The following is a 19,282-nucleotide window of genomic DNA, read 5'->3' on the forward strand; positions in this document are numbered from 1 at the left end:
GCCCTTCTATGTGGAGTTGGCATGTTCTCCCTGTGCTTGTGTGGGTTGCCTCCAGGTACTCTGCTTTCCTTCCACAGTCCAAAGAGATGCATGTTAGGTTCTTTGGTGTAATTGTAAGCTTGAAAGGTTGTCTGTCTTTCTATGTCTCTCTTTTTTGTCCCTTGGAAGACTGGATGACAGCTGTTTTAGTCTGCAGCCCCTCAGTGACCCTAAACAGGAAAAGTGGTTACAGATAATGGATGGATGAATGGTTCCAGAGGGGCACTAAAAAGTGACAGACACCACTGGGACACACTTGTTGTTGCTTGTGTTTTTTCTGTTTGCACATGTTTTCTCAAATTGCACTCTGAGCTCCCAGGGCCAACAGGCAACAAATATTTCTTGGAGAAATGGCTTTGTTAATTTAAAAGGCCGCTGAAGTGATTGCCTTTTAGGAGTTGTGCTCCAGCCGATCACTGACAATCACTAAAAATGATGTCATTTTGTGGAAAATAACACAGAGCTATATAGCAAGTGATTATTCAAATTCCAAAGGAATGCAAGCATTACTCTGTATGCTGGACTTATAAAAGTATGATTGTTTGCCAAAATGTTAGCGATGTCTGTTCGAAAATGTATTGCAAGTCAATACAAATGAGTTTGGCCCAACTGTAACCATAGCTGCCATGTGCAGATATAGGCAAAAAATAAATAAAAAAAACTGAAAATAAAAAAGGATTGACAATGGGTGTAATCTTGCAGAATCATCCAATGTCAATATTTCACATGTGGTGACGAGTCCTTTTTTTGTAATAAGAAATGACACTAAATAAAATAATTACTTGAAACCATAATCGATGACACCTTGAGTTTTTTTATCGGGTAAAACTAAAGGATAATTCAAAAGATGGACAATAGTACAAAATACTGCTTTCATGCAAAGTTTTGTTACAGTAGATGACCTGCCTTCCAGAAAGGGAGAAATTTGCTTACCGAAGAGACTCCGTACATTTCATCAGAGCGGAATGATGTGAATGGATCAGAAAAATACCATAAATTGTCAAGTTTCAATCTGTGTCATATATAATCTTTGTCATATGGGTTTCTTACAAATATAAGTATTAACTGTTAATTGTTTAATTTAAAAAATCACCATCTATATTCTAAGTAATGTTGCTGTTTCTTGGAATTACTTAGAAGGTTGTGGAAATCACTAAGAAGATAAGAAGCATGGGCTGGTGTATTTTGTGCCCCAGTCTCATCATATTACCCTGTAAATCATATTCTGTCACATACAAAAATGTCAAGGAAATATGCAGGAGCCCAGAATGGGCAAAGACAGAATGGCAGGGGTGTCCTGACTTTTCATACCAAGCATTTTGGTTTAAAAGGCTGGTTCAATGTTCAAAGCACTTTAAATATGCAGTAATCAATTTTATCACTGTCAAATTTCACACGCAAGTAAATATCTTATGTCAGAATACACACCAAACTACACTATGTGTATGTGTACTTGAGATGTAAAATCTCTACATATTTTAAAAGAAGTTAAATCATTTTGTGTGCCCTCCAGACTCCAGATTAAGTTGCTAAACTTCAAATCCCTCAAATCTCACAAAAAAGACAGAAAGTCCCAAAACTTGTCCATAGTCGACACCTTTCATGTTAAATTTTGAAACTCCAATAACCAGCACAGGCAACAGCTATATCATCTTCTAATGTGGCCCCAGCCTCTCATGTTTTACCATACATCAGAACTCACAGTGTTAACTTGCCAACATTCAAATTCAGTGGATTTAAAGCTAATCCTATCCGGGTGAGTCTAGATTTAGAAAAGGTTGCCATTCATTTATTTGCAGGGTCATTGGCAAGTTATCACTGTAACTGTAAATGCATGGTAATACTGGGGCTGCTGCTAATCCAGATGGAAAGATTTACTTTGAAAACATCTTGATATTTATATGATGTCATCAGGAAAAAATATAGTTTTAAACCCTGTATCTATTAAACATATATACAACATACATGTCATATATGCAAAACACATGTGTCCTCATGCCTATATGTTTCCTATATACTATAACTTTTCCCATGTACATGCTAACAGCTGCTGAAGGCTCTAACCCCAGAGGAAAATATCAGCTGCCGACATGGCCTCTACTTCCAGGATGGTCAGCGACGCGTCGACTACGTCCTCACCTACCATGTGAAGAAGCCAGGTTCAGGGCGCTCCAGTCGACAGTCAGTGTATTTGTTGACCGAAAAGGCTGTTGCCCGCAGTCTACGCCATGTCCCCCATAGCCGGGGTGAGCACTTGCAGCGTAACCAAGCACAGAGGACACAAGACTCAGCGCCTACGCAGTCGTCACTGGTGGCTGATGTGGAGCTGGGTTGTGTGGGAGAGACCTTCAATGGCCAGGAGGATCACAAAGCATTCAGGAGAGAGGAGTTTGAGGGGAAACTGAGAGACATGGGGCTGGAACTGGAAAAAGATGAAGATGTGAGTTTGAATCTTTAGCAATTTGTTCTTTTCCAGAAATTTTCAACATAAAATCAGCTTTTGAAGGTGTCTGTCATCCACCTTATGGACATGGGTTGGGAAAATGCTTGTTATACATAGCGCCAAGGGCAGCTGACATAAATGAGAGAGGCAGCTGACACAATCTTTGTCAGATCAACAATAGGATAAACTGTGATAAACAATAGGTGACCAGTGGTGGCAGCAGTCAGACATTGTAGGACACCATGGATATCTCCTGAGCGATATTTCTATTTTCATTCTACCCATAATGTAAATCAGCACACACACTCATTTCATAGTATCCAATAAAATGCATCTGCTCTTTACCCAGAGTGAATTTTTTATTTAATTACCACATATTATTCTAAGGAACTCAGATGCCCAGCTCAGAAGCTCTCATTTTATTTCTTAAAATCAAATGATAGTTTACCTTATTAGTTTTTTGTCAGGTAATGTTATAGACACAATGATCAATAATTTAAAAATCATACTTAAGTGTATACAGGTACGAGTTGCTTTTTGTTTCGGCCTTCAGCTTTGACATGTGAATGCCTACAATTTAAGGGGCAGCCAATTTGTGTAAAACTATTTGCAGGGTTGCAGCTCAAATATATCTGTGTATCTGCCGTGTAAAAATGCAAACTGATATTCTGCCTATGTATAAGATGTCCTAATGCCAGCATATAAATAGAAAATAAGGCTCAACAGCACTGACTAGACATGGTTGACCTGAAGCTGCCAGTAGCACATAAAAACTCTTAAATCCAATATACATGAAACTGCGCAGAAGGGCAAAAGAAAAACAACTGCAAACACATGTGAACCCAGGTGGTAACAGAGAAAACTATACTCGACCCAATATATTGTGGCAGAGAAAGTGCATACATTATTATTAGGAGGAACACAAAATCAGCAGGTGGGATGGGATTACAGAAATAAATTCAGTTTTAACCTGAGTGTGCACATCTGTGTCTTCAGTTCCCATGCATGGTATTTTTAAATGAATTAAGTACAGTGTCTTTTTAAAGGACCAGTTTCAAGGAGGTGGTTGGGATGGTTGGAGGTCATGCAAAGTACCAGACTGTCACACCTCAGACCTTTGTTTGACTCAAGGCCCCATGTTTGGTTAGATTTGGATGACAAAAGCCCCTTTGGTTGAGGTTAGAGAAAGCATGTGGTTCTGTCTAAAGCAGGGCTGTGAAGTGATGAAAAAGATAATGAAATGAATTACATGATGTGTAATTAATGAATCTAAATTAACCACATACGTCACTTTTTGCTTTGAAAGTAGAAATATTTCAATCCAAAAGTCTCTTTTACTTTAGAATTCTTACAGTTTTTAACTGTCTATATGTAATAATGGCCACAAAAATCAAAATAGAACTTAACATTGTGAGAAAATGAATTAGAAACTGCTTTAGCATTTAACTCAGTTTCTTAACCACTACATAAGGAACTTTTTCTCTTTGGATTTATCCCATAAGCTTTGGGTTGCCACAGCGGATTATGTGGTAAGCACATTGATTTGGCTACTCTTACTTGCGGCAACCACCCCCAATTGTTAGCAGGCCTGGGACCTTCATATTATACCATTTGACAGCTCTAGTTTAAGTAAATAAATATACTGTGTTTTAAGCCATGGTTAAATGTTTCTCTATTAATCTAGAAGAAGCACTTTTTCTGACCATTACCAACTGCAGTGAGTGCATAAACACAACTTAAAAGAAACTGCCTAATAACGTTGTAGTCAGACAAACTGGATGTTGTGCTGCAGGACCAAATAGGTATAGGAGAAAAGTTAGTTAAATACACATTCTTTATGTTTTATATCTCTTAGACCAAGATTCAAGGGGTGGGCTTTGTGAAGATTCATGCTCCTTGGAGTGTCCTCTGTCGAGAGGCTGAATTTATGAAGTTAAAGATGCCAACCAAGAAGGTAAGACTTACTGAATCTTTCCAGATTCCCTTTATGGGCAAAGAAGAAAATGACACTTCTGTCTTCACACTATTAAAGTTACAGCACTGTGGTAAAGGAATGAGTTATCTTTCCCACTCACTTATGTCTTAAAAGAGTAAAGGGATGAGAAATTATTGAAGTGTTGCTTCATCATGTGCTTACAAAGTGAGTGGTGACCTGATTTGACAGTAAGGACAACAGAGAGAAGGACAAACATATGACCTCTGTCTGTGTTTCTGATCTATTTTTACAAGTAACAGGGTTTTTTAAATTTCCCTTAGAACCGACAATTTAAGGCAAGAATATGAAAATGCTCTTGCATGAGGCCCAATTAAGGAAAATGCTTTATTATTTTTATACTAGTCCTTTTTAAAAAAAAAACATTGATAAACCTTGAAAAATGTATGTATTTTGTGGGGATTTTTAGGTGTATGAAGTAAAGCCATCCAGTGGAGTTGTAGAGAAGATCAGCTCTCTGGTCAGCAAAGTTCTGGAGCCTCTTCGTCCTCACGTTGAGGAACATCAACCAAGGAACATCAAACATCTGTCACACACTTTCTCCAGGGAAAAACAACACCTGTAAGTATGGAGAACCATGTTGTTTCATAAGTAAGTTTTAATATAAACAGAGGCTATTAAAGAACTATTTTTGAACCAACAGTGCATGTTTGGCTATTGTTCTAACTACTTTATTGATATCTAAAAATAAGAACAATATTTTAAGTTCCTTCAGTAAAAGTTTTATTGTAGATTCTAGTATATATCACTGTACGTAAGTGTGTGTGTGTGTGTGTGTGTGTGTGTGTTGTATTAACAGGTTTGACCTCTCGGACAAAGACTGCTTCTTTGACAGCAAAACCAGGAGTTCAATAGTAAGTTCAATAAAGCTTTTATCATATATGACTGCGGGTTTAAATGGTCTGCACTTATATAGCACTTTCTGTATCTAACTATTGCTACTCAAACCACTTTACACTGCTTCTCATTCACACTCACAAACATACTCACTGAGGGGGGAGCTGCTATGCAGCTGGCTACCACTCACTGGAAGCAACTAAGTTGGAGATCCCAACCCAGGGATCGAACCAGCAACTGGGGGGATTTGTGGACGTCAGCTGTCCCTTCCTGCGCCACAGTCGCCCCAAGTTCAAGCCTGACAGATGGCATTGCAATTTGAGTTTTATGTCCAGTCGCAGTGACACGGAAGTAATATCAAGTGATGATTGCATCAAAATTGGAAGGAGCTTTCTCATTAAGCAAGACAATGATCTAAAACTGGCTGTCAACTACACAAAGGACTTCATCAGAGGGAAAAGGGTTTCAGACTGACCAAGTTAATCACCACGCCTGGACTAAGTTAAATTGAACACACATTTCACCCGCTAAAGAGCAGATTGTAGAAAGAACCCCTGAAAAAAATGACTCAAAGAGGCTGCAGTAAAAGCCTAAAAGAAAAATTTATAAAGTATAATAAGAATAAAATAATGTTCTAGTCTATTGTAACTATTAAGTCCAATGCTTTTCCTTACATAAATATGGGTGATATAATATAGAAAGTGCTATGTTCTATGTTGTTTAATATATCTATTGTAGATGTAAATACTAGGAAATACTAAGAAATTTAAATAGCTCCAGTTTCTTAAACAGCTGCTATCACTACTGACAATTTGTTTCTGCTGCATTAGTGTAAAAAGGCAAACAACCAGTTACATCATATTGTACAGTAGGTGTCAAGTTAAACCATTAGATTATAGAGTTAATCTTTTCTGACCAATATTTTTAGTCATGTGCAAAAGTTGATACCTCCTCTCAGGAAAGAACATGGAGGTAACAGCAGCTTGTAGATCCACCTTTGGCAGCAATAACTTGAAGTATTCGTTTCCTGTTTGACATTATAAGTCTCTCACATTGTTGTGGAGATAATTTGGCCCATTCTTTCTACAACATCGCTTCAGTTCATTGAGTTTTTGGGGGCGTTCGAATAAGCACAGTTAGTTCCCACAAACAGCATTTGGGACGTGGGACCTGGACTTTGAGTAGTCCATTCCAAAACCTTGCTTTAAATCTTTGATTTTATTTTTTCAGCTATTCTCAAGGAAGATTCTGTTAATAATCTTGGTTTCTAAAAAGTGGCGCTTTTAATTTTTTTAGTAGGAGCAGCATGGCGAATAAATTAAGTTCTTTTGTTTTTGTCTTCCTCACAGGTTTTTGAAATACTAAAAAGAACAAAATGCAAGGCCAAGTACAGCATGGGTAAGTCTTACATAATATTGAACCTGGTGAGATAATCTTTTACCAATGCAGTTGTCAGATTACTTGTTCAGTATTTATTAATCCCAGATTAGGCCAGATTTGTTTTCTAATATGTTTTTTTTTTGCAATCTAAACTGCTTTAACACAACCATTGGTTTCTTATAATTGTTCTAAGTAACTAATAGCTATGAGTTTATTCACTGATTCTAATGATACTACTGTGTGGGAAAGCTAAGAGTTAGGATATGAGTTGCAGCAGAGTGAGTTGGACTATTTTTCCATCTTGTGTTCTATAATATATAGTTTTGGTTTATTTATTTTTTATTATGTGCCATACGACCCTGTAAACTCACCCCAATTGTGTACAACCCTGATCTTCAACACTCCAACATATTTAAAACACTAAACCATGTGTACAGATTTGGAAGACATGAGTTCTATCACTAGTAACAACTCAAATCTATTATTATGTATAATTAACACAACCAGTGACCTACTGGTCATTGTCATTGACACAGATTTTCCAGTATATGAAAATTACATACTGTTACTAATTAAGTTACCAACATTAACCTGGCCTTCTCTTCCAGACCCACCTACTGAACAGAAATCTTTGAAAATTTCTTCTTCTTGACTAAAACAAATGTACAATCATTCAGTATAGAACTGTAATTTAAAATAAATGTTTAATAATAGATTTAGCCAACATGAACACTTGCCCATAATGCACCTGGAGCAGACATCCTGCCTCTCAGGAGTTTTGAAATCTATCGCATTGTTAATAGAGGCTGAATATCTTTAAATTATATACAATATCCTTGAGATGGGATATTTCTTCTCCTCTTTACATAAGTTGAGGTATCAGTTATCTTTGAGCACAAGCTTTACAGTAACACCGCGTCTACTTAGAAGGAAACATGAACAGCCTGTCAGTAACAGCTTTGTGATTCCATGTGTGAAGCATTCATCGACAGTGCAGAGTGTAGGTGATTCCTGATTTACAAGGACTCAGAGCCCAGTGGTCTACACCATATTTAACCATTTTACTCCATGAAATGAGTTTGTCTAGGGATGTCTCTGTGGATCTGCTATTCTCATTTTGGGTAACAATAAATGTTCCTGTATCTCGAGCTGCTGAATGTTTTTATTCCAGAAACTGTTTGAGATATGTCACAATTTAACCTTTCTGCGAAATACAGAAATCTTGCTATTAGCAAGAAAACAGCCCTGCTGAACTGGAAAGGAGAGTGATCATTACACAGGTCAGCTTGTTTCCAAAGCTGACCTGCTTTGTATCCAAAAAAAGCAATGAAACCTTCCTAACACTGATTTAAAATCACAATCAACCATGTTAGTGTTTTTAATATTTCTGTTATGTGTCACTATAACTACTATTGCTCTACAGACTGCGGCCCACCGGATACCCTCTTGATGAGGATCTGGGTGCAGCCCACTCCAATTCACTCTCCAATGTGCACACACTGCACATTCAACACACCCCCTGCCAGACACTTGTCACCTTGTGAATACTTCATATTTGTATTTACTTACTCTTTCTCAATTTCTATTCATATTCTCACTTAAAAGTGATATACTATATACAGTTTCCTTACTGTTTTGTTTTGTGTATAGCACACATATAATGATTGTAACTGTGGCCTGCAGGTCTCAATTACTCTACTGAGGTAGGAGGAAAAGCTGTCAAACCCATATCATCAGCCCTATTTGTGTTGTGTCTTGGCAGGTATCACCAGCCTCCTTGGTAACGGCGTCTATACTGCAGCTTACCCTCTTCATGATGTGAGTGATGTCACTACTGGCTTCATCAATCAGTCACATCATTATTATAGTCACAAGATGTTAGCACTAGACCAAGTAGCTGCACCTTTTCTTAAAATAACTGCATGCTACATGGTTAATGTGAGTTTGTTTGGGCATTTCCTTTTTCAGGGAGATATTAATGAGGAGGGTGCAGAGCCTAATGATAGAAAGGTAGGAAGTAAATATATAAGGTAAGTCTGGTGATACTGTATAATTTTCTTGAACAAATCTAGTGTTTGTGTATCCAAAGGTGCTAGATGCACAGTATTTTCGTCAGTGCCATACAGCTTCATAGTACTCAGTTTTAATCAATCACCATATGAAAATAATAACCAATAAATAGACCTTTTTGCAATGTATGCATATACTTTTAAATTTTAATAGATATTTCATTATTATAGCATTATTCTAATTGTCCTGTAAGACACTATAAAACAGTCAGATCAAGGGGTGTGACCAGAAGGGGGGCCAGAGGGGGCACAGGGCACCCCCCAAAAACTTAATTGACTCCCCCCTAGGTGCCACCAAATTCAGCAGGTGGTACAGTGGGTACTTTGTTTCTGATTATAAATTAATGTAGAACCTGCAGCACAAGAATAACTGACCACACCTGCAAACATATGGATTATTTACATTTAAGGTTATTCTACCATGCTACCATACCAAGTGATGGATTTTTATATGTCCAAAATTCTTTATCTGTATTTTGCCTTGAACATGCTTGTATTCTAACAATAGATAAAGCTGTGTATTTAATATGTATTACACTGAACAAACACTATATATATATATATATACATATATATATATATATATATCATAAATAACCACTTTTACAGTCTATTATATATGAAGAGGGTTTTAAATTGAAGTGTAGCCACTCATTTTCTGAATGTGTCATCCTTTTTTGAGTGTGTGTCCCAGTCTGGCCATCCCATACAAATAATGTGTAGACCTGCCTCTGGCCATAGAAAATAAGAAAACATGATAATGTAACTACACAATGTTGCCTTCCTTAGCTTTTGTATGAAGAGTGGGCAAACTATGGTGTCTTCTACAAATACCAGCCTATCGGACTTGTGCGGTAAGGATATATTTCTTTGTGTGTATAATGTACTGCCAGTAATTTCTTGTATATATTGACATACTCAAATTGTCAGCGACTTGCTGTGAAAGACTATGATTCCAGAAAATTATTTACACATACACAACCATAAGCTACGATACTGTAGCTAAGGTTGAGTTCGGGACTGAAGAGCAGGCTAAACATAAAATAAATTTACTCATCTTTCGATATCTGATATGTTGTTTAAACATCACCTGATCCCCTGATCTTCATACAGTGCTGCGGGATAAAGTCTTAAAGCTACAGTATGGAACTTTCCGTGACTATTTTTCCACTAGAAATATTCCCCAGAGCATGTGGAAAAGGGGGAGTCTAAGACTGTATTATAAGATTGTATTCACGCTGCGCCATCCGTATATATCCGGTACAGTAGAAGGCAACCATGCCTAGTGTGAATACGCTCTAAGCCTGTACAGGCTGCTATTTACTGTTGTGTGGCTGGTTGCTAGCAGCAATGTAGCTAACACACGATCACCTGGATTTAGAAGAGGACTGCTAGCTTTTGTGTGTGAGGAAATCAAACTATATTAATTAACTTTTTTATTATTAAAAAGAAGTTGTCATTAAAAAAAAAAAAAAACTGTGCAGATACCTTGACAGTTTGTTAACCCAACTAGACACGGTGGACCATATTTTACTGCTCCACCACAAACAACACACTCCCACCAAAATACATCTGACAAACCTAAGAAGCAAATTAGTAGTTAGTAGTTTAAATGCTTAATAGTAACATGTCACCTTTGGGTGAATAATAAAATGATTTTCTTTTTTTTGTTAGGAAGTATTTTGGTGAAAAGATTGGTCTATACTTTGCCTGGTTGGGTCTGTATACCCAGATGCTGATTCCAGCCTCTCTAGTTGGAGTCATTGTCTTTCTATATGGATGTGCAACAGTTGATGATAACATACCAAGGTAAACACACACACACTGTGGGGGAAAATTTCTGTAACAAGACAAAGACATTTGTCAATCAGTTAAACAATGGACAACATAATAAATCTGAATACGACAAAGTTAGGTGTGAGAAGAAATAGTGTTAACACATTTGCAGAGAAGACTTCTGCTATGCTAAAAAGGTGAGAATGAAGATTAATTGGATCACAGTTTAATTAAGAAAGTCTAAGCAAATGTTTATGAACAGACAAACAAATCCAGGTTGCAGAATAACATACATTAATTCTAAGTATAGCTAATTGTTGGGTTTACTATGTTTTGGGGGATTGTGGAAAATCAGAATAATTCAAATATAACAACAAATATCCAAATATTCCCAGAATAAAGTTGTTATATTTTGTAAATTAAGTGAGAATAGTGTAACTGTTTTCTCATAACATAAGTCAGAGTTTTGTGAGAATAAAGTCAGAATATTTTATGAATTAATAACTAAAATAAACAAGCAAATTTAATCTATAAACACGATCGGTTATTTGCGAGTCACTGTAGCTTCAACCCTGTCTCTTAAAAATTATGTTCCTATACAACTAAACTGCAAACGACTTTTGTAGGATCACAAATGCATCATTAAGTTCTGATCCGACATTTCTTAAATGAATCAAACTTTAATTAATGGGAAGGGAGTTGCAAGGAGGTGGTTAAGATGGTTTGGGTGGGTGGGGGTTTTACTCACAAGCGCAGGACTGATTGATTCCAAAGTCCTGTGTCTAGATAGGCAAAAAACAAAACAAAAAAACTTACATTAGGATTAGGAAATTTGTTTAAAGCCAGACCCCTTTGTAGTACCTTAAGTAGCTGATGCTTAATAACACTATAGTCAAAGACAAACTAGATATCTTACTGCAAGATGTACTTCAGCAGTAAATTAAAGAGGATATAATACTGAGTGGATACTTTTTTTTTTAACAAAAATGTGTTGATTTGTACAGCTTTTATGTATTCACCATTTAAGTTAAGTCAACATATTCTCATCATTTTCATAGAAAACATAGTATGGTTGTATGTTCTGAAAATCATCATGGTATGTGCAGTTTGGTAGCTTAGTGATCTAATTTTTCAGATATTATTGTAGATTTTGTGATTTCACAGACGATGTCACAGTTCTTGTTATGCTTGGTTTGTGACCTCATGATGATGTCACCAGTTCAAAAATGAGCTGAACCTCCCTAAAACCTTCAATTGTTGACCATCTCCAGAGAGCGTCCAACTCTTGAAGAAGCTGTGTTCAATTCTAGTTAATACTTTTTTTTTTATTTAGACTTTACACAGTGTCCCAAATTCTTTTGGGAACAGAGGTTGTAAAATTGTAAATTGTAAAAACGTACATTATCAACCATGGGTGTAGGTAATCTGTATTCACTTCTATGGGGTATTCATATTACAGATAGACACTTAAGTAATAAAATAAAAGCTGTTTCACATTGTGAGAGGTAATGAAAATACAGAGAGAGGGAGACAAAGGAAAAGGCTGATGAATGAACTGAGACGCTGGGGTCTCCTCTCCTTCCTCTACCTGCTTCTCATCATCCAGAGGATATTATGACACATGCTGCCGGCACACATTCACACCCACTGCAGACACACACATGTATACACACACCACACACACTCAGTAGACATTTTCATTTTTCACTGTGGCATACAACCACTCAGTCCGACACACCAGACCCTCGTCTCTCTGTTACAGGATGATCCCTTTGTGTTCATTGTGTACACAGTGTCAGGAAGTTGACTGTTTCAATAAGACTTCCTGGATATCATTCCACAAAATGAAATAGAGGAGGATGGAGTGATAATAGCCAACCATAAATCTTCCATACATTAATGGTTAAGGCGGAAAGCTTGTAGTATCTCACCAGCTGTGTGTGTATTTTTTTTCTAGCATGGAGATTTGCCATCCAAGGAACAACATCACCATGTGCCCTCTGTGTGATCAAGTGTGCAGCTACTGGAAACTAAGTTCTGCCTGTGGAACCGCTCGGGCCAGCCACCTGTTCGACAACCCTGCCACTGTTTTCTTCTCCATATTCATGGCGTTATGGGGTGAGTGAATATACATGAGCTCACTAACAAAACAAGAATGGAAAGATGTTGTCGTGGGTGCCATTTTTTGATCTCTGCAGTCTGTTTACAGTGGTGGTTGAATGGATAACCTACATATATTTTGTTTGGCTAAAAAAGTTGTTTAAAATTATTTAAAATTGATGGAGATGGGAAAGAAAGGTTTTCCAATGGCTCTGGATAAGATCTGCTATTTTGCAAGCTGGCAAACTGCCAGACTATAGTTGTACATACAAAGATAAAGTGCAATCCTCTAATGACCCACTAGGGCTGTAGCACTAACCTACCGTGGGGACATGTTTCAGAATCATTATAGAAAGCCAAAACAGACTCCAACTCATCACTGACTGGAACATTTAAAATTCCAGGAAAAGTATTGTTACCTTTTATGAAGTCCACAGCAGCTGCAACTAAAATTACTATAAAATATATTGATTTTGACCTTTTGATCACCCAGTGTCCACGATCAGTTGCTGAATCTTTGCGTATGCCTGATTCTGCTGATTCTTTTAAAAGCAACTGAAAACCCTTTTCTTCAGACGAGCTTTCCACTTGCTGGGCTCTTATGGTTGCATCTTTGTTGTAGTTTTGGTTTAATTTTGATTTTCTACATTTTTACATTTTCTAAGGCACTTTGGGATTTTATCTCTGAAAGGTGCCAGATAAAACATTTTACTTACTTGCTTACTTACGTTTAGTCACCCTGTCTCCTAAAAGGTTCCTAACTAAACTGCAAAATCATTTTGAAGTGAACATTTGATATTTGGATTATATTCCACTGCAAAATGTCTTTGACAAATGAATCGATACATTTACCCACAGACATGTGAACACTTGTTCATTGCTCCACCGGAATGACAAGCTGGTAAAGTGCAACGCTTTAATGCCAGATTTATGAGTTTGATTCTAACGTTGTTCGTTGACAGAACTATGACCAGTGATCAATCTGCTTAAAATCTTTTCATTATTTATTAATATAAGTTCTAGTTGTAAGCATATGTTTACAGATCACCAGTTTTGGACAGTGTGTAAATTTTGCACGCTGCAACAGATTGTGTGCAAATATTGTTAATCTTACATGAATTACTAGGATGCGTTTTTATTCATCACCGTCTTGTTTTATAGCGGTTTTGGTGCCAGATCTCTCATAGTGATTTAAAATGTTGTAATTAATAAAAAAAAAAAAAAAAAGCTGGCGTCAGCTCTTGGCTAAGCTACAACAACCGCCCCACACTGCTCTCAATGAGCTCATCATTTTTACAATATTTTACATTTATTGAACGGCAAATAAGCTGACTGATTTTATGATGATGTGTAGAATTTTTAGATCAGCTGTTGAAAAACCAACCGACCAATCCACAGAGAGGCAGAAAAAAGACAGAGATTTAACTTTTTTTAAATTAGTTGCGTGGCTCTGCTGTAAACAAAACATCGTTTCCCAAATTAATATTTTTTTTAACACGTGAGTCACATGTCTGAAATACCACTATGGAGAATGGTTGAGAGGCTAGATTCTTCTAACAATAATGGAGTTAATGTCTGAAACAGGATTATGATTCCACCCAGTCTCCTAAAATATGTCTTGCTGTTTGCAAAATCAGCCAGTACTGGCCTTCCTGCAGTCCAGACCTTTCACCAATAGATAATTTTGCTGTTTATGTTTTGGGTTGATGAGATCTTTTTTTTTTTGTTTGTCCCAACTTTTTTTGAGTTGTGGTTGTAAATGTCTGTGTGTGACTTTCTTCTCTCTGGTTCAAAGCTGCCATGTTCATGGAGCACTGGAAGAGGAGACAGATGAGACTGAACTATGAGTGGGACCTGACTGGGTTTGAAGATGAGGAGGTGAGTGGCCCCAAACCACAGATAGCAAACAGCGAAAATTAAAGATTGTAAAAACATAGAAACACAATGATACTGAACTAACTAAACAATACTAAATGCATGAACCAACAGAAATAAACTGAAAATTAACTCAAATACTGTCCAAGCGAACTACTAAAGTAATAACTACAACTAAAACATCAACACATATTGGACAACCAAGGAAATTGACTTATGAACCATAATTTCAGGTCATTTTCATTTAGAAAAGTCCCACAATTGAAGCATGAGGGATCAGATGGGACATTGGTTTTGGATTTGATTTTCAGATAGCAGGGTATATCAGCTTTAACATATGATGAAGTGTTTAATGTTCGGATTAATGAATCCAGCTTCATTAATAATCATGAATCATTTTTTTCTGGGTATGGATGCTATCGCTTTTCTAAAATATGCCTTTTTACACAACTGTTCCTGTAATGTTTACATTTATTCATAGTTGAGCCGTAACAACTGTACCATGCAACATTGGATCTCCCCGAGTCTGCTTTTACTTCTACATCTGCTGCTCCCAGAATTTACTCATAAAACTGAAGTTTGCAAACATATCAGATAAGTTTTGACTAATCTGGCATTTAAGTAATGCTAATGACCAATTCAGAGCAATTCTAAATTGTCTGTTACTAGTATGTGGGAATGTAAACACAACATTATTCAATTTGGCAGATCCTAAACTGAATTATTTCACATATTACTTATTGTTCCAAAGTATAGTGGCTCCTGAGGACAAGACAAATACTTTTTACAAAGAAGAACTGTAAAAGTTACATTTATTTTTTTGCACTGTAGTGGTTTCTTTTATTAATTTATTTCCCTTTATTTTGTTTTATTTTGCATTTTTGAAATGTTCTATAATGCTATAGGGTTTATTTTTTCTGCTGTATTTTTTGTATATATATTTTTTTACATGTTCCTTTCTCTTTTTAACAATTTATAGCAGTTTTGAATTTTAAGCACATTCAGTATGTTTTTTGTCCATAGGGGACACAATACTCACAGTTTATAAAAAATTGTTACTAACTTGGGATGATGGATTTTTGTAGGCCAACCCTGAAATTAGTATCGCTCTGGTTCCCTTAACAAAATTATTTTTTATACTTGTATTACTTATATACATTATATTGTATTTACTTTAATGTTTTTTTTTAAGTCTATGTACAATCACCAGAAGTAAAAAAATATTGTTAGGCTGTACAAATTAAACTCAAAAGTTTATTTTTTTAAGAAATTAAACTAAAATATAAATAATAGACCTCAATTACACAGTTAATTAAATTATAGTAGGTCACAGTTGAACCTAAAACCCATACTTCATGTTGGAAAGAAAGCATTGGGTGTAGTATTTGCACTTTATAATAATCTGTAAAACTATAAATATGTAAAAATTTCACATTTTCCATCATGTTTTTTTAGTTGTAAAACCACATTTTCTGTCAGTCTCTTCAATCAATGTTTCAGGGTTTAAATTTGTGAAGTTTCACTTCATACAGTGAGAATTCAAATACTAAAGTGGAACTCATCCTTGTTGTTTTTATTAACCTCCCCACCCCTCTGTCCACCCCCATTCCCCCGCTCCTTCTTCTTCTCTCTCTCTCTGTCTCTGGGTTCATTTTGCACAGGAAGCACTTAAGGTTTGAATTTATTTAACTAGATAAACTTCTCTCTTTACTCTTCCTAGCCTTTCTGCTGCTGCTGCTCCAGCCAACCTCTGATTATAACACAATACACAAGCCTTACATCTGTTGCTGCAAACTACTGCAACAACACTTGCAAATGGAGTCAAGCATACAGCAAAGCATATATATTGTATAGGTCTATACACCCATAAACCATGGACAATGTTTCAAGAAGTAGTATGGGTGAGTGTGATGCACAAGCCTGTAGCCCATTCACAAATTCAAATTCACCAAAATATTAGAATCTAAATACTGAAATATTTATATTTATCTCATTTCGGGAAACACTCACACTGTTTGCATAATATCATTATACTGTATCTTAGCTTACTTTAGCTCTGCTGCTTCTCAGATGGTCATACTAAATGGTTCCTGGGATGGATGCACAGATGGATTAATATATAGCAAGAGCATCATCTTAAAAATACAGTTGAATGTAAGTTTGATATTTTGTGAGTTAAAAGAAGTAAATAACCCTTTGACAACCCTAAGAAAGAAGAGGACACAGGCCCAGGAGGGCCTGTTTTTGTTTTTTTAACTTTTGGCTTTAACCCAGTATTAAATGTTTACAGTTTGAAATGTCACAGAAATGTCAGTTTAGTAACATATAACTGCAGAGGAGCAGCAGGAAGATTTTAGCTGACACTGTATTGGTGGTGCACTTTTCACTGTGCAGCACTGATCAACAGTCAGAGAGAGTCATCAGATAGAAACTTGACCTGTAACCTCATCACAAAAGTCAGTATCTGAAGTCTTCAAAACAATATTTGGGGAAGCCAGAGTGCTTGGTAATACAAGTGCTGTGTCCCCGGATTTATACCACAATTAAAAACTTCTTTTAACTCCAAAGTCTACAAAATGTACAGAGATTTTTATGCAGGGATGCCCAAATTAAAAAAAAAAAAAAAAAAAAAAAAAATATATATATATATATATATATATATATATATATATATATATATATATATATATATATATATATATATATATATATATATATATATATATATTAGTATTATTTTTATTATTATTAGCATTATTTCTGTACAATATAACTAATACAAAACCATTCAATAGAATGGAATAAACATGCAAGAACTTAAAGAAAAGATGATTTTTACTTATTAATGTCAGAAAATGGGCACAGTCACGGTAGGAATATGAGAAGCTTCCAAATATAATCCCACACCCAGGTTCCATAAACTGTTGTAACTGCACCTTTCAACCTTTCATAGAAGTATTATTTCCTGACTTTTCACCTGAAGCTTTTTCCCCCATCTTTTCACTTTCTCTCTAGCTCTGAGTGTTTAAATGTCATTTCTACTGGGAAATACTTTTAATACTTATATTAATATTTAAGGTTTTAATATTCAGGTGGTGAGTATGGCAGGGAGGGGTGAATGGGGCTGGGAGCTGATTTGTGTCTATTTGGGTTTATTTTAAATGTCTTTCAAACAATAAAATTCAGACAGATTCTCATCCCCAAACTGAGCTACACAGTTACATTTTTTTCATATACACTTCAATTCAGAGCTTACAGTACACATGACACTCACACAATGTACTTTCCATCAGTTGAAATCTTCTGATTTCCCAACATTTTTAGTATAAATGTTTCTCGTATTGACTCCTTAAGTTTAACACCCCAGTCTTTAGCAGAAATCCGTATAATAATTATGAATATCAGTCATTTGGAGGCTACATATTAGGAAATCTTTGCTGGAGAATTCAACTTGTATTACTAAAACTATTAATAAAACTAGTAATACAACTGTGAATCACTGCCTTGAACCCTAAAAAGTGTGTCATTTATTTTTAAGTCTCAAAGAGGTGATAGTGGAATTGGGGTATGCCAGAGAACAAAGCTAAACGTCCCATATAACAAAAAATTTATATCTGCTTACTTATACTGTGCTTTAAATAAAAGAAAACAAAAAGCTCTTGACTAAATTCTTCCATCCCCAGTGCCCACACATTACCTGGTGGTTTTACTTCTATTGAATGTAAATGCTCTCCTGTGTGTTTCAGTGTCATTTCTGTTATTTGTTGTCTTGTCACTATTACAGGACCACCCCAGGGCTGAATATGAATTCAGAGTTATGCAGAAATCCATGACCAAAGATTCAAAAACGCAGCACAAGGTATTGAGATGGAAGGCTTTATATATCTGCATCTTTCAAGTACTGTGAGTTACATGTTGTTCGAGCACTTTGTATAGTTTTTTAATTGTTTTTCACCATTATATATTTACTTCACAAGGTTCTTTAAAGCCTTAGGTTTGTGCAGAAGGAATGCCAAGGAATATGTCCTTTAAACTTTTAACTTTTTAACTTTCTTTTAAATTTTACATATTTATCAGCTCTCATATGCAATTTATAGTCATTGTATGAATTGTCTGAGCGTGGTCCAGCCCTAATGAAGGCCCAAACAGTTAAAGATGATGAATGGTCTGATATATTTCAAACAAACTTTTAAAACTCTAGTGGTGATTGGCATGATACCCTACATGTCCATGTGTGCTCTCTGGGTGTCTTGAGTACAGCATTAAACATTAACTTGTAAACTGGGAACATTATTTCACCTCAATTTTATCGTGCCTACCCTGGAAGCAGGTTTGGATACAGAGTTGAGTTTGAAAGTACTTGTTTTGGAAGTGATTATGTGTTGTTATCAGTATCAGTATGTACCTACAGTACCATGCAGTGTTATGTGAAAATACCTATTTCTGGTACACAATACACAAACACCAGGTTGGGGCTTAGGGAAAGATTGTAATGTGAAATAAGATAAAGAAAAAATGCTGAGTGCTATAAGGTACTATAAAAGTGCGTAAAGTGTAATGTGACTTTCTTTTCACAAATGGGATAAAGCCCCAAAAGGATTAAACAAAGTAGCCCCTTCTGTCCTAACTTACTTCACTTTTGATACACACTCCATACTGTTTGCATTCATATATAAATGATTCAAAGGGCAACTTCACCAATTTTTAACTTGCTCTCTATAGCTTTAGTTTAGGGTGTAAATGTATATCCTTTTAAATGCCCCTCTGACT

The 19,282-nt window shown here is 36.0% G+C and overlaps 1 protein-coding gene across 3 annotated transcripts in view; it reads left to right on the forward strand.

Moving 5' to 3' along the window:
* The window catches only part of LOC137126101 (anoctamin-1-like), a 39,312-nt gene that overhangs the window by 3,921 nt on the left and 16,109 nt on the right, over positions 1-19,282 (forward strand). For 2 of the 3 annotated variants that reach the window (XR_010914283.1, XM_067502536.1), the window contains exons 2-14: positions 2,087-2,479; positions 4,338-4,436; positions 4,885-5,036; positions 5,275-5,329; positions 6,662-6,710; positions 8,455-8,510; positions 8,661-8,702; positions 9,551-9,615; positions 10,436-10,570; positions 12,495-12,655; positions 14,433-14,515; positions 16,174-16,185; positions 18,297-18,371. Coding sequence is in view for 2 of the 3 variants with exons in the window: in XM_067502536.1 (XP_067358637.1) it covers positions 2,087-2,479; positions 4,338-4,436; positions 4,885-5,036; positions 5,275-5,329; positions 6,662-6,710; positions 8,455-8,510; positions 8,661-8,702; positions 9,551-9,615; positions 10,436-10,570; positions 12,495-12,655; positions 14,433-14,515; positions 16,174-16,185; positions 18,297-18,371 (1,377 nt within the window). In the remaining variant the exon portion in view is untranslated. The remainder of the gene's footprint in view (positions 1-2,086; positions 2,480-4,337; positions 4,437-4,884; positions 5,037-5,274; positions 5,330-6,661; positions 6,711-8,454; positions 8,511-8,660; positions 8,703-9,550; positions 9,616-10,435; positions 10,571-12,494; positions 12,656-14,432; positions 14,516-16,173; positions 16,186-18,296; positions 18,372-19,282) is intronic. The other variant, XM_067502537.1, reaches the window with a different exon arrangement.

The sequence above is a fragment of the Channa argus genome, chromosome 4, assembly GCF_033026475.1.
Source record: "Channa argus isolate prfri chromosome 4, Channa argus male v1.0, whole genome shotgun sequence".
Lineage (NCBI taxonomy): Eukaryota > Metazoa > Chordata > Actinopteri > Anabantiformes > Channidae > Channa > Channa argus.